The sequence below is a fragment of the Anabrus simplex genome, chromosome 2 (assembly GCF_040414725.1).
Source record: "Anabrus simplex isolate iqAnaSimp1 chromosome 2, ASM4041472v1, whole genome shotgun sequence".
In the NCBI taxonomy this organism is placed as follows: domain Eukaryota; kingdom Metazoa; phylum Arthropoda; class Insecta; order Orthoptera; family Tettigoniidae; genus Anabrus; species Anabrus simplex.
This window is the reverse complement of record NC_090266.1, coordinates 705373268-705390395: the sequence shown is the minus strand read 5'-3', so window position 1 is coordinate 705390395 and position 17128 is coordinate 705373268. Positions and strand designations below refer to the sequence as shown.

The window sequence follows — 17128 nt, the reverse complement described above, 5'->3', positions numbered from 1 at the left end:
GGCTGTGTGTAGTCTTGGCAATTGTTAATTTGAATTCCTACAGCCTGTGAAGCTCAAATGCATAGGTGTATTGTTCGTAATGTGTGGAATTTTATTCATTCTTATTTGACTGGCCCTGCAGTTTTATTTAGCCATATATTAGAGTTAAAAATTTCTGTGTTCATCTTCCTTTACAGAATCTCTTAAGTTGCAGGGTGGATTGGACCTTGGTTTTATTTGCCTTTATATTTTTCATCTACAGGAACTTGAACTTGAGAAACAGAGTAAGAAAAAATTGGAGAAAGATCTAAAGAAATTAAGTGATATATTAGATGAGGAAAGAAGTAGACAAAAACAAATAGTTCTCTTACTGCTGGCTGAAAGAAAAAAAATTATTATGAAGTACATAGAAGAAAGAAAACGATCGGAGGATTTAGCTCAGGTAAGCAAATATTTAAATGATTGTTTACCTTATTTGACTAATATTGTACAGTCATTGCAATGTTTTCTTAACTTGATATTACTTGTAAATTTGATCATTTATATTATGTAATTGTGTAGGTCAGAATACAATGGGTGGATAAATTATTTGGATGTTTTTGTGTACTTCAATTTTTATGCTGTACTTGCAGCAGTTATAAAGAACAATCTTGCCTAGGCAGGAAGGGTGTGCCCAATTTGCACAGGAGGACCTGGGATTGATTCCTCATCTGGGAGTAGAGATATTTAGAAATGAGATTTACATTTCTGGAGGGTCACATTACACCGAGGCTCACTCAACCTCCACTAAAAATGAGTATCAGTACTTAATGCTGGTATTACAAGTGGTGAAAGCCTTAAGCTTCTATTCTGTGAATGGGCGTCATGACCTGTAGGGAGGTAGCTTACAGTTATTCTTAGTAGTTACAAGAAACAGTACAGTATCTGTGAACATATTTGGATTTTTATTTTGATTTTCCAATTTTGCTACACTTTTCTGTACATTCATAACTGCTGGTCCAGTAGTGATTCTGCCTCTTTACCCGGAGGCCTCGGGTTCGATTCTCAGGTTGGGTTTTTACCTAATCTGCGGGCTGGTTCATTGTATGCTCAGCCTATGTAAGGACAATTTAGTAACTATCTGATGGTGAGATAACAGTCCCACTCAAGAATGACAAGAATAATGGTTGAGATGATATGTCGAGCTGACCATGCGTCACTTCGTAATCTTCAGGCCTTTAGGTTGAGCAACAATTGCTTGGTAGGCCAAGGCTCATTAAGGCTGTAGCACAATGGGATTTGTTTGTTCTACACTTTCATATTATTTTGAAGAGAAGAAGAAGAAGAAGAAGAAGAAGGGGAGAGAGAGAGAGAGAGAGAGAGAGAGAGAGAGAGAGATTATTTGGAACCGATGTGCTATATAATCGCATGATACCAAAAAAAACCTTTCTAACTGTAAGATTGGTACTAGACACAATATATCGAGTGTTTCTTTCCAAGACCCTATCACTGACAAGTCTACTGTAATTGTACTGTCCCCTCTATGTATTGGGTGAATTATTATAAATCTAAATCTCTCATGCAGTGGCGAATATCAGTTCTGGTGTTCATCAGGGAAGATTACAATTTTTTTTGTATGTATTACTTTATCACTTGCTCATTAATCTGTTGATTAACAATAATCATTCTGTTGGTCAACAGTCAGGGTTGTGCTTATGCAAGTCTTTCATAAAAAACATTTTGCCCCGTCTTATGAATTTTACAAAAATACTTATCTGATGTCAGGGGGGAAATGTCTTCCTTACTATTCACATCATAAACCTAAGTGTTTTTTAAAACATTGTAATTAACATAGCTATCCGTTAATGATAATTGGTATTCAGAGATTATTAAAATTACTACCAAGTGTCCTAATGTTGCATCTTTATTAAGTTTTACTAAAAATAATCAATGCCTTCGCAAATTATAGACAGAACTTAACCCTTCCCAAGCGGATGCATTTTTGGCACTGAGCGGAATATCTTTTTCCGAATTTTAAAATATGTAGAATATATTTTTCATGCACTAAATTTAATTATGGCAAAGCTGTATTATGCTTACCTGTTGGTACTGAAAGGTTGAACAGCATCTGTTTGTTGTAAAGTTGAATTTTCTTATTTTATATCCTTACATTTAGTGCATTAATTTACATGTTACATACACTCTACAATTTTTCTACAAAACACACAACACTTTTGCGGCTTTTTAGAAATGTTGTGAAGTGTGGTACACCTCAAAGCATCTATCGGGATGCAGAAAAGGCTTCTGGCTGCAGGTTTTGCAGTAATAAATCGTTTCCTTGCGTAGCCCTTTTTGTTTTTTTACACACGACGCAGACTATGGAACCTTTCTCCCTCCTAGCCTTAAAGTAAGGTAGTCCATTCAGACGTCCTTCTGGGGGACCAAGAGAGGGCCTCCCCTTTTGGAACAACCTTCCTTTTGTTTGGAGGTCACGCGTTCGAGGACCAGTGACTCAGGAAGTTGTTGCCTGAACTTTCTGTGGGTAATTTGTTCGGAGTTACAGTTTTTCTGGATCATGATATACAGCAGATATGAGTTGACAGTGTTTATCCCAAGGAGCTAGAATGACATTTTTTAATACCTCTTTATTGTCCTACGCATAAAGTGATAAGTGGCTGTATAGTGATCACTATGATCCACACCACACGTGTTTTGTGTAGTCTACCGTCATATTGGGTATGTCTGTCGGAGGCTTGTTTGGGTATTTGGAGCGGATTGATGTAACATCTGTCTTTGACCCTTTGTGGCTAGTGCTCAACATGAAAACTGTCCTTTTATCTTTTCATGCCACAGTAAGTTTAGAATCTTTGCAAAAAGAAATCATGTCCCCTTATTTCATTTTGCTCAGATTTTTCTTTTGGAGCTGATGTGGCATGTCCTAACAGGATGGCATAATTGTACCTGTTGTTACAATATTCATGGATAAGAGTTGGTCATCTAATTGTGGTGACTTATAATACCTGTCATTATATATGTGATAGCCAGAAGGAGGGTTCTTGAGATCCTTGGTGAGGGAAGCAGCGAGAGCGGTAACAATTTGAGTGGTTTTTAGAAGGTCTGAACTAGTTTCCTCTTTACCAGTGTAAGGTTTGAAATAGTACACATACCTGTTACTACTGTCAGACAGAACAAACATTTTGAATCCTAATTTTGTGGGCTTCATTGGGTTGTAAACTTTGAATGAAACTCTCCCCTTCTTCAATCGAAATCTATTCACTGGGTATAATGAAGCATACACTTTCCTCTGATTTTATTAATAACAGGCTCTACATACTGAATTTTTCTGAGACGATCTTGATTTTGGGGAGGGTGTGCAAAATGTAGATTCCAAAATAGGAGTCAAAATTCATCATGGAGAAATACATCCGTAAAGAATGGTACCTTACTAACCCATGCCTTACAAAAATACTCAGTAACATCCGTGAGGCGGTGAGTGCCTTTATGTCTGAGTTTAGAGGATGTGTCCATTCATTTAGCCGTGACTTCTGTGTGAGGGGGGTGTTCTTTCGTTTTTTGAAGTCACCGTAGAGACAGGTTTCTTCATGAATTATATTTTAAAGTAATTGCCGAAAAATAGCTCAAAATACTGTACAGGCTCTGTATTACTATCAAAACTAGACGGAAGAACTGGACCAGGGTTTATACCTAACAAAGGAACCCTATGACTAGGCCCCAGATCCTTATCGGACACATCTCTCCACTCAGAGTCGATGCTGCCATCAGACGCCACACTGTCACTTGTGCTGTTTTTGCTCTCACACTCGTCAATTTTATTTATTTCACTATCACTGTCAGAATAATATCTGAAATATGATCATCACTCACATCCAAAGCAGATACTATTTCCTCATCAGTCCGTAGTCTTTTCCGCAACATTTTATGAAAAGCATCAAATACCAGAAAAACACACACAAATGCCTATGAATTATCATGTGCGTGCTTCTGAATTAACAGCTGGCTGCAAATATTTGTGAAGTCACAGTGGTCTAGCGGTGATATGTTAACTACCAAACCTGTGTGTGTATGGTGCTGCCATCTTCTGAGCCTAGCATTAACTAATACATTGAAAATCGGCGCCATTTTTGAATAAGAGCTATACCCGGATATATCCGTTCTCCGCTCGTGGATGACAGATTGGCTCCGGATATATCCCTGTTCCGCTCGGGAAAGGTTAATATTCAGTATAACATATGATGAAAGGAAACCTGTGTAGAAATAAATTTGTTAGTTGTTGCACTTTTATGCTAAAAAGGAATTCCGTTACAAAATAATATTTGTAGATGTAGTCACATGCTGCTAAGATGCCAGTCTGTTGTCCTTTCTAATTTGTTTAGAAATCATATTTTAAGTGAAAATACAACCATTCAAATGTATGAAAATCTGACACAATTTATCTTATCTCTGAAATCATCACAACTGTTGATAAAGAAAATGCTATTTTTAGTTCTGTTGGAACTATTTCAGTTCTAGTCTTCTGATGCAGTAACAGGAAATACCTGTTGCAGATTGTCAGCATATTTTCCTTACAGGTAGCTGCTGAACATATACAGCACCTAGTTGTATTTTGCAGTTTTTCAATTAAGACAAAATCTACAAATTATCTTGTTAGAATTTTTTTTCTTCTTCTTCTTCATATTCATCACTGGAGATTTATAGTTTAGATGTATATTCATTTATAATTCCAAATGTAGACCACCAGAAACAACTTTGGATTTTTTTAATGTCCCCAATATGTATCATTGTAGTTTGATTTTTGTACAGATTATATATAACCCATCTTTCTTGGTCTTCAACAAATGCATAGACCTGAGCTTGCACTTCTGAATTCAATCCTCTAAAATGAGACTAGAGTCAGTATTGCTTCATGTGTTCCTGCATTTCTCTGGAAGCCCAAACCAGTCTTCTCCCAACTTGGCTTCAACTTACTTGTCTATCCATTCTTCAGTAAATAATGTGTTATAATTTTACAAGCATGAGAAACTGAATTATTAGTATACAATAGTAATTTTCACACTTATCAGCACCTGCTTTCTTCATTATAGGGTTAACAATATTATCTTTAAAGTCAAATGACACTTCTGTACAACACAGTTTGAACACTAATGGCCGGTTTCTGGAACGACAGTTACCTGTAGATGCGTAGTTATCAGTGACTTAAGATGATGATATGTTCAAAATGAGTTTCCGAAACAACAGTTACCGTCTTCTTCACAGTTAACTGCGCAGTGACTGGTAACTGCAGCTAAAGCTGTAGTTACCTCTATGTTAGAACTGATTCCAACAAATACCGATGTGCAGCGCCACTTCATTACTGTTTCGTACAAGGTCTTGTATTAGTTTTGTAAACATTAGTAAGTGATAATAATCTGATTATAATATATTCAGTCATTCATTGTAGTGTTTACGTGCTTTCTTTTCTTTTCTACGTTACGGTAGGTAGCCTGCGTTTATAGTATTGTACTGTAGGTGGTTTTACGATACTAGTTCATATCAGCAAAATGGAATTATTATCTTCGTCTTCCTCGTCATCATCAAATTCTGTGTCATCAGACGAAGATGATTTGGCTGTTTTGGGTGCTCTACCAATGCCACGAGTGTTCAGGGCTTCGAAAAATCCATTCGATCACTTTAATGAAACCGAATTTCAGATGAGGTACAGGTTAAGTAAACAGACAGTGATGAGGTTAGAACATCAAATTGGTCAAAATATTAGACCTGAAACACACCGAAACCAGTCTGTTAGTTCATTAAATCAAATTTGATTACCCTAAGATTTCTAGCAACAGGAGCTTTCCAAATTTTATTAGGTGATGACATTAACCTACATAAATCAACGACATGTCGCATGTTGCAGAAGGTGCTCCCTCAAATTGCTGCTTTGCGGGACAAATTTATTCACATGCCAAGAAACCCAGTGGAAATTGCAGAAACGAAAAGAACCTTCCATGCCATTTCTGGCTTTCCCTCTGTAATAGGATGCATTGATGGGACACACGTGAAGATTCAGTCTCTGGGTGGTGAAAATGCAGAACGGTATAGAAATAGAAAATCCTACTTTTCCTATAACGTTCAAGTAGTCTGCGATAAGAATCTGCGCATCATGGATATTGTTGCTCGCTGGCCAGGTTCAACCCATGACAGCACAATCTTCAGTGCATCTGCACTGAATCTCAGATTTGTTCGAGGAGAAATTCCAAACTCTTTTTTGCTTGCTGACAGTGCATACCAGCAGAAGAAATTCATTCTTACGCCAATTCTAAACCCTCAAAATAATGCGCAAAAACGATACAATTTAGCACATATACGAACAAGAAATTGCATTGAACGGTGCTTTGGAGTTCTTAAGAGACGTTTCCCTATCCTGGCTTTGGGATTTCGCACCAAACGACAAACAACTTTAACAGCAATAGTGGCAGCTGCTATATTACACAACTTAGCGATAGAAGAAAAAGAGGATATGCCGGTCATGGAAATGGATGCAGATTACGACGACCCAGTACCCACAGAAAACCTACCTGATAATGAGGGTAATGCTGTTCGTGCTGCAATTGTGGAAAGCATTTTCAGATAATGTAAATATGAAACATTTATATTCTAAAATAAATTGATATATTAGCCTATAGTTTATCACAAATTATAATGTATTAACATACGCTAATTTTCAGATTAATATGACATGCAAAAAAGGAAAATATATTTGTTTTAGATTGTTCTTACATCATTTCAAATTGTTTTAATTTTATTTTGTAATCAAGCTCCTTAATTTTAAATTCATATTCTTGTTTTTCCAACTCCTTAAGAGCACTCTTCGTTTGAATGTCTAATATTTCACATTTTTAATTATGTTTCACTTCCTTCATTTCAAATTCCTTCTTTTTAATTATCGCAAGTTCTTCATCTATATCAGTTTTGGCTTTCTATTTACAATGCTTTCACTGACGCTGTGGACATAATCTGATTTTCTTTTAGGTGCTGCTTTAGGCCTAGGGAGTGCTGGAGTCGACAACATTTCATTCACTACATTTACGTCCACCTTATCATTGGCTTCAGTCACTGATTCCACTTGGATGGTGTCATCTGTCCTAGCTGTTTCACTTACAACCTCCTCGGTACATGACGCCTCTACTGTAGACGGATCTTAGAATACGGGAACTGAATCATTAAACAAAATAGAACTGGAATCAAATGGATTTTCATCTGGTTCAAATTGATCTTTCAGTGCACCTATAATCTTAAGATCTATTTCATCAGGCTTTGTTTCATGAGTCCCACCACCAGTTAGTGAACACCCAATCTGAAATTAAAGAACGTTCACCATTAATATTTATACTAAATAATCAACATCTTAGTTACTGGTATGCATTTAATATAAGCCTGCTGAATAATAAAAACAGATTTTTCATTGCTCTTTTAATTTTATTACATCATTTAAAGGTGATGTGAGGTCTCATATACTCCCACGAAATAAATCTTGCAGGGAGCTGTAGTTTATGTTACCTTCTTATCTGTGTCAACACATTTCATACCAAAGGTCAGGGTTAGCTCACTACGATTAAAATTCTCAAGTGGACATCCAGAGCTCACGTCACCAGTTAGGAGAGTATTTTTGTCAATGCATGTTGCGTGGCCCGCGGAAGTAAAACATATCACATGGCTGGTCCATTGGAGTTATTAAGATTACAAATCCTCAGTTCGGGGAGTATATTAGGGAACTACTATGAACAGTGTAGTGATAAGGCTAATTTCTTTTGGCTATTGTAGACTGCAGTTTGTAAGGCTTTCGTGTTGTTCAAATTGCAGCCTGAAAGACCGGATAAAGTGGATTTCTTGAAGGGTTTGGGAGCTTGTCAAGTAAAATTACATATAAAAGAAAAGTGCGAGTAGCCAGTTTGTTCGCAGTGTACTAAAAAAATTTGCACCAGTTTCATCAAGGACGAATGAGTGTCACATCATCAGTGCCGGAATGATAGGTTCCAAAGTGTGTTACACGGTTTCATTTATAGGATTATATTTGTTTACGCTCCTTTTGTTTTGGATCAGTGAAAAGTGATCTGTTTGGTAATTTGAAGAACATTTTTAGTGATGACAACAATCAAGGTGAAATTTACGAGGATGTCTACGTACTGTGAGTAACAAAGAAGGGAATATATATGTAATTTTTGCATTATTAGGTACTACATATATTCATATTATGAGAGATTATTACATGCTGAATCCGATAAAATAATAGTAGTACTTGTATAAGATGCCGAATGTTTCTCATTGAACTCTATTTTTGTCACAAGTCTCAGAGACCTCACGTCACCAGTAAGATGATATATCAGTACTTACCTGTCTTCGTTATTGTGCTTTCTTGCTTTCCTCTTCATAACGAAATACAGTTCTTTTAACTGTTTTGCAGTCCATCCTCCTGTCTGGCTGGATGCATTGAAGACTTTACATAAGTCCTCCCAAGAACTTTTTTTCTGAGCTACTGTTGCCCCATCAGTCTTCTTATTCTCAATCACTCCTTTTCTTTGAAGAACGAGGTCTATTAACAAGTTCCTCTCGAAAGGACTGAAATTTTTCGCACATTTAGAATTACAGTTCAACAATAATAAAGGTGTTTTCATTTGTTCCACCTATTCAATACTTATATTTTCACTTATAGTGGTTACATAAATAGATTCTTAGTTACATGGGACATGTTTCGCCCTCAATTAAGGGCATCTTCAGCCTAAACACAATCGTCAACAATACAACTAAATTAAAAGTGGAAGTTAAAAATTTAGTCAGTTATTAAAATTCGGAACATAAAAATGTGAAAAGTGATACAATATATAAAGATGCTAATGGAAAACTGTCTTATGATTAAACCATAATCTTGTCGGAGACTAAAACTTCTTCTATTAAAATTCTAATTAAAAACAGTTCATATAAAATATTAGTGGAAAACCAAAGTGGTAATAATATAAAGCCAACGACATGAGGGCGTGAACACAAGCATAAACTTGATTGTCATGAATACAATCTTTCCAAGGCCGCTGATGAAATTCGTCAGCAAGTGAGACAGAAGCATCTGTTGAAAAATTGTAAGTGCCCCTTAGCACCGGTAGGTAATAAAAATGGCTGAAACCATGCCAGAAAATGTCAGTAGATGCAGAAATAATGTTTTCTGTAAGAGAAGGAAAATAAGAAATAAGAAATTGAACGTAAGGAGAGAATTCGGTTTACATAAAATTGAAACAGATGAGGGCTTACATGTAAGTGGAAGTTGTTATTTGTTATCTACTGTTGTGTTGGTTGCTGCCCGTCTGTTGGCTCTGAGTCTGGTGTTGTAACTGTGCTGCAGAGGCGGCAGTGAACTCGGAGGGGAAGGAATAGGGGAGTGCGGAAGGGAGGAGAGGATGGGTGGAGTCAATTGTGACGAGGCTGACAAAGGGGCGGAGTCAACCGTATTGCTGGAAGTAGGCCTAATATCTGTGGGTATGGGAGGAGTATTAGAGTTTGAAGAATTAAATATATTAGGTATCCTAAATTTATTCGAACTAACTGACTTTAATAATTTCGGCATTAATTCATGTAACATAGTTTTATTGTCCGTGGTTTCATTAAGATTCTGTTGCTTATTGTACGTCTGATCTAAATAGATGTATAAAGTTTTTAATTCATTCAGCATTCTCCCTTTTTGTATGTTTCTAATTATCGCTAAGTCTTTCTCTATGGATTCAAATCTGTGACAAGTCTCCCTCATATGCAAACTCATCGCTGAGTATTTCCTATGTTTTTCCGCGTTCACATGTTCCATGTATCTTGTCATAAAACTTCCCCCAGTCTGTCCACATATGAAAAATTACACTGAGTACATTTGAGTCTGTATACTCCCGATCCCAAATAACGATTTTTATCATAATTAACTTTTTTATGATTAAAGAATATGGACTGGTTAGTATTAGTAGTTCTAAAAGCTATATTAAAATTATGTTTCTTGAATACGTTAGTAATCTGGTGTATAGTTGGATTATTAAAAGTGAATGTAGCATACTCATTTTTTTGGAGGGGGGTCTTTTCTGGTATCAGATTTGTAGATAACTTGTTCTTAATTTTATTAATTTGTTAATCATTTCTATTTTGAAACCATTTTGTTTAGCGAGGTATCTAATATAATTTAATTCTTTTTTCAAATTCTTGGGAGATAGAGGGATTCTAAGTGCTCTATAAATCAGACTGTGTAAAGATGCTTGTTTATATGAACGTGTAACATTTAGAATTATCCGACATTTCTGTATTGTGTCGCACCAAATAGCTATCATTCACTGACTTCTTATAATCGCATTGCGATTGAGATATCTATGTACATGTTTGCCAACCAATTTTCATTATAGAAAACTTCTGCTAGTAAAAGTAACCAGATATTACCAAAATAACCCTAAAACATTTGCATAGAGACATCTATTGGAGGACGAGAGATACTAAACATGACGGTAACTGTACTGTTTATTACCAGGGCTTATAAATCTTGATTTAAGTTTCCGGAAACTCATTAAAGTTAACAGCGCAGTTAAAGTTACAAGCGCATTTAGGTAACTCACAGGTAACTGTGGTGTACCAGAAACCGGCCGTAAGTAGAATAGGTTTGCCATGCTGGTTTCTCCAAAGGCAGCCAGTAGTTCCAAATGTATATCGTAAGTTTCAAATGCTTTGTTTCTAATTATGCCTCTCATTGGTCAGTTAACCACAAGCTTTCTAGGGAACCAATTTCAGTAAAATACTTTCTGCCTTTAGTTGGGTAGAAATAACTATATTTGCGAATAAAACATTCATAGGTACATGCATTTTCCAAGAAAGGCTTGAGTAATTTATTAACTAGAAGTAATTTAATTAACTTAACAAATTTCATTTTATGTCTTCTATTATACACTTTTATTGCTACAAAAACTTTTAGTGGTATATACTGTAACAAATTGACATTTCTTTGAAAAACTAGTACCCATTGCAAAGGGTGCTTTTTGTGTCTGTGTTTTTCACTGAAGTAGTTGTGTGTGTGTGTGTGTGTGTGTAAAAAACAGATGCATAATTCAGGTGGGACACTTAGCATTTATGCCTTTCTTGTTTTATTACCCCCTGTGGGTGGGGGACACAGATGAAGAATACACCCACGATATCCCCTGCCTGTCGTAAGAGGTGACTAAAAGGGGCGACCAAGGGATGATGAAATTAGAACTACGAGACTACTTGTAATTAGTACCATCATGCAGGGAACACCACGGGTCGCTTTTACTTGCGCGTAGTACCACTATATTAGGTACAAAATAGGTTTGTGATTAGTAGCAACAGTGTGTGGCTCAAGTTGCATTTTACAGTATCTGTGATTCGTACCCTTATATGAGCAACACCATGGTATGAGTGACACCGTGGTTCTGCCTTGCCTATGCTTAGTACCCACTATGTGAGGAACACCACGGGATAGTGCAGGTCCCTGTGGTTAGTCCACATATGTGAGGAACACAATAGGTTTGAGTTGTCTGTATAGGTTTGGGTTGCCTGTAAATAGCGCTGCAGGGTGCAAAACACCATAGATCTGTATTACATGTGCGAATTTCATTACCTGTGAGTAGTACTATAATGTGTGGAATACCCCGAGTATACGCTACTTTTGATTAGTATCTCAACATGACAAATAGCATGGTTTTACTTTCCTAGCGATAAGTACCAATATGAGGGGCCGATGACCTGGATTTTGGACCCGTTTCAACTACAGGCACCATCGATAAAGTACTGTGCTTTAGAAGCAGTCCCTTGGTCAGTAATACTACTATTGTTTAACGCTAGTTTCTTGGAATGTGGGGCATTGCGGGTCGGATCCGCTGATTGTTTTTAACTTCGTATCCATCCATTCATCCTTTGTCCTCATGTTTTCGAATTCTGGTCACTGGAGGATTATGGCTTTTTAAATTGTCATAACATTTCGTCTCATTTTGTACCATTAGGTGCTCATGGCCTAGATGTTAGGCCCCTTTAAACAACAAGCATCATCATCATCATCATCACCCTGCTTTATTGGTAGCTCATGAAACATCTCCTCCTCACATCTGATTTGGCCACTGGGTGTGTTGCTTTGCTTCTTGTTTTTAATGTTGTTAATATGGTGTGTTTTGCCTATCAGCTACCGGCAGTGACTCACGAGACAGCCAGGGCTTACGTCAGTCAGAAAGACTAGGATATAAAAGACCAAGGTCAGGGCCACTCTAGTAGTGTAAATTGCTGCCTGGGAGACTGATTACCTCGGATCGAGTAGGGGTATTTCAGTCGCCTTGACAAAGAATACTACAATGTATTCGAAACGTTGGCAAACTGTACGTGATGTACAGACAACTACTACACGGTTCAACCCGGAAATTAAACTAAATAATTCTTCACACCGTGGAAGCTTCACCTCTAAGATATTCTGTGTAGTCTGTATCCAAAACTTAACACTTAACCAGATAACAGGCATTGGTATTAATGTAGAAAGATGAGCGTCATGGTAGATAGGTAGAGGGCTTGTGAAAATGTGGGAGTTTGGTCTAGAGCAAAGGGAATCATCAGAGAAGCTAAAGGCTGATGTATTGATCTTTATAATTTCCTGAATTTACTTGTGCTTTGTGAAACACGGGTAAAACATCTTTGGATGGAAAAAATTGGATGAAATACAGAGTGATCCATATAAACTTGAACAACTTTAATGGGTCATAATTTACCTCTAAAGTTAGATGTAATTGGTATAAGTGAAGTACGTTGGCAGGAAGAACAGGATTTTTGGTCTGGCGACTACCGATTTATCAACACAAAATCAAACAGGGGAAGTGCAGGAGTTGGTTTAATAACGAATAAGAAAATAGGGCAGCGGGTAAGTTACTACGACCAGCATACTGAAATAATTATTGACGTCAAGATAGACATCAAACCAATGCTCACCACAATAGTGCAGGTCTATATGCCTACTAGTTCAGCGGATGATGAGGAAATCGAAAGAATATATGAAGAGATAGAAGATTTAATACAATATGTAAAAGGTGACGAGAATCTAATTGTGATGGGAGACTGGAATGCAGTGGTAGGCCAAGGAGGAGAAGGTAATACAATAGGAGAATTTGGATTGGGACAAAGGAATGAAAGAGGAACTCGACTGGTTGAATTCTGCACTGATCATAATTTAGTCCTTGCCAATACTTGGTTCAAACACCACAAACGACGGCTGTATACGTGGACGAGACCTGGAGACACTGGAAGGTATCAAATAGACTTCATTATGATTAGGCAGAGATTCAGAAACCAGGTGTTGGATTGCAAAACTTTCCCAGGAGCAGACGTGGACTCTGACCACAATTTGTTGGTCATGAAATGCCATCTGAAGTTGAAGAAAATGAAGAAAGGAAAGAATGCAAAAAGATGGGATCTAGACAAGTTGAAAGGAAAGAGTGTGAGGGATTGTTTCAAGGAACATGTGGCACAAGAGATAAATGAAAAGGCTGAAGGAAACACAATAGAGGAAGAATGGAGAGTCATGAAAAATGAAGTCAGTAGGGCTGCTGAAGAGATGTTAGGAAGGAAGAAAAGGTCAACTAAGAATCAGTGGATAACTCAGGAGATACTAGACCTGATTGATGAACGACGAAAATACAAGAATGCTAGAAATGAAGAGGGCAGAAAAGAATACAGGCGATTAAAGAATCAAGTGAATAGAAAGAGCAAGGTAGCTAAGGGAGAATGGCTGAAGGAGAAGTGCAAGGATGTCGAAGGTTGTGTGGTCCTGGGGAAGGTAGATGCTGCATACAGGAAAATCAAGGAAACCTCTGGAGAAAGGAAATCTAGGTGTATGAATATTAGAGCTCAGATGGAAAGCTAATTCTGGGGAAAGAAGACAAAGTAGAAAGATGGCAAGAGCATATCGAACAGTTGTATCAAGATAAAGATGTAGATAATTTTGTTCGGGAACAAGAAGAGGCTGTTGATGCTGATGAAATGGGAGACCCAATTTTGAGGTCAGAATTTGACAGAGCTGTGAAAGACCTAAATAAGAACAAGGCACCTGGAATTGACGACATTCCTTCTGAATTACTGACTGCCTTAGGAGAAACCAGCATGGCAGGGTTATTCCATTTAGTGTGTAAGATGTACAAGATAGGAGAAGTCCCATCCGATTTTCGGCAGAATGTTGTTATACCTATTCCCAAGAAAGCTGGTGCTGACAGGTGTGAAAACTACCGCACCATTAGTTTAGTATCTCATGCCTGCAAAATTTTAACATGTATTATTTACAGAAGAATGGAAAAAGAAGTTGAAGCTGAGTTGGGAGAAGATCAATTTGGCTTCAGAAGAAATGTAGGAACACATGAAGCAATCCTGACTTTTTGTCTGATCTTAGAGGATCGAATCAAGAAGGACAAGCCCACGTACATGGCATTCATAGATCTAGAAAAGGCATTCGATAATGTTGATTGGACCAAGCTATTTGAGATTATGAATGTGACTGGGATCAGATACCGAGAACAAAGAATTATTTACAATCTGTATAAAAATCTGTCTGCAGTGATAAGAATAGAGGGCTTTAGAAAGAAGCAGCAATCCAGAAAGGAATGAGGCAAGACTGCAGTTTGTCTCCTTTCCTTTTCAATGTTTACATAGAACAGGCAGTAAAGGAAATCAAAGAGGAATTTGGAAAGAAAATCACAATCCAAGGAGAGAAAATCAAAACCTTGAGATACGCCGATGATATTGTTATTTGATATGAGACTGCAGAAGATCTCGAGAAGCTGCTGAATGGTACGGACGAAGTCTTAGGTAAGGAGTACAAGATGAAAATAAATAAGTCCAAAACAAAAGTAATGGAGTGCAGTCGAATGAAGGCAGGTGATGCAGGAAATATTAGATTAGGAAATGAAGTCTTAAAGGAAGGAAGTGGGTAGTAAAATAACGATGGCAGAAGTAAGGAGGACATAAAATGCAGACTAGCACAAGCAAGGAAGAGCTTTCTTAAGAAAAGAAATTTGTTCACTTCAAACATTGTTTTAGGAATTAGATGTTTTTGAAGACTTTCATGTGGCGCGTGGCATTGTATGGAAGTGAAACATGGACGATAACTAGCTCAGAAAGAAAGAGAATAGAAGTTTTTGAAATGTTGTGTTACAGAAGAATGCTGAAGGTGAGATTGGATAGATAGGTTCACAAATGAAGAGATACTGAATCGAATTGGTGAGAGGAGATCAACTTGGCTAAATTTGATGAGAAGAAGAAGAGATAGAATGATAGGACACATCTTAAGACACCCAGGACTTGTGCAGCTCATTTTTGAAGGAAGTGTAGGTGGTAAGAACAGTAGGGGTAGACCAAGGTTTGAATATGACAAGCAGATTAGAGCAGATGTAGGATGCGGTACTTATGTAGAAATGAAAAGGTTAGCATAGGATAGGGTGGCATGGAGAGCTGCATCAAACCAGTATGTGGCCCGATGACTCACACAACAACAATTTACCTCTGAAAGCCCAGAAAAACTGGAAATTTGTTTTAATGATCTCAGTGCTCTGGGAGAATCAGCTTCCGAGATTGTTGGCCCCATTTTCCTTGATACGAATATAGACACTGCAGTTCATATGGGCATCTTCAATACATTTGTGGAGCAGCTGGATGATGTCGAACTGGCAGAAGGTTATTTCCAACTAATTGGAGCAATGTGTCATACGTCTAACTTCTCCATGCAACTTGTAACCAATTTCTTTAATGAACAAATAGTCTCCAAATAACCCCTTCTGATCACCTGACCTAACCTCACCTCATCGGACATTTTCTTATGTGGGTATCATAAAAGCAAAGTGTACAAGAATAGACTCCAGACAATTGCTGAACTCCGTGAGGCCCATTAGACACAAAATAAACAATCTTGGAGAGGATGCACTTCGCAGAACGTCGCAGAATGTAGTGAAACAAGTACAGTTCTGTATGGATGCTGGTGGAGAGCACTTCCAACATTTGCTGTGAGGAATCTCCCAACAAAGTATTGTAACCAGTTTCTTTGCTGACCAAATAATCTCATAAAATTTGTGCTCGCCTCCAGCCCTGGATCACTGGACTTTTATGTTATCTTATGTTTACATGTATGTAATCTCCCAAAGTTGCACATGTGTCCTATTATTGATTCAAATGTTATGACTCATTAAAGTAGTTTAGGGTTATATGGATTACTCTGTAGTATTGGACATAAGATATTAGACCAAATGTACAGGAAGAGTGCAGAATACAAACAGAAAATTACGTGGCAGAATACAATCATTAAGGATAAGAAAGAAGGTCTTTGACAGATGTGTTTTATTTCCGTAAGTATAGATCAGCAATAACATGTACTAAGAACCAGCATCACAAACCATAACAATTGTTAAACCATACTTCACTGGCTTTTTAGGCATATGCATTTTGGATACAGATCTGCCTCTAAATTCAAGCAGCTGCTCATCAATGGTGAGATATGGGCCAGTCGTAAGTACTCAAAGTACCCCTAGAAATATTGTAAATATCTGACAACGTCCTAAAGGTAGAGGTAAAGATGTTCTAACCCATTTGGATGCGTTTCAGTTCTTTCCTGACACTATGATAATCTTAATCATTACTCATACAAATGAAGAAAAAATGGGTAAACAAGCCAGCTACAAAACAATTCAGTTTACAAACAGTCAAACCTCTTCCATTGAAAAGCACTCGTGAGCATTCTGATATTCTCTTTTCTCCACAAGGACAATAGCCTAAATACAGCAATAATGTTTGATCCATCTGTAAGTGGTAATATTCAGTTTGCTTTAGTGAAAAGCAATTCCAATTTTTATTAGATTGTCTCGGATTCGATGACAAAACTACCTGAGCTGAGAGGGAAGTGACGGATTGCTTCGCACCTATAAGCGACCTTTGGGAAGCTTTCATGAAATCGTGCACAGAAGTAATAGATGGTATTATTGATCACGGAGCTGTTTTTGTCATAGTTATATATGTGACAGAAAGGAAGGTCTTTAAATTGGGACTACGAAGCAGTACCATATGGCTGATAACAAGCATGAGGAAGTTTTAAAAAAGTAACTATGATCGGTGGAAAACAGTAAATAAA

At 37.4% G+C, this 17128-nt stretch overlaps 1 protein-coding gene across 2 annotated transcripts in view; it reads left to right on the top strand.

The window, feature by feature from the left end:
- The window catches only part of LOC136864387 (CTTNBP2 N-terminal-like protein), a 441040-nt gene that overhangs the window by 166634 nt on the left and 257278 nt on the right, over nucleotides 1-17128 (top strand). For both annotated transcript variants that reach the window (XM_067141318.2, XM_067141317.2), the window contains exon 5: nucleotides 242-421. In XM_067141318.2, coding sequence (XP_066997419.2) covers nucleotides 242-421 — 180 coding nt within the window. The remainder of the gene's footprint in view (nucleotides 1-241; nucleotides 422-17128) is intronic.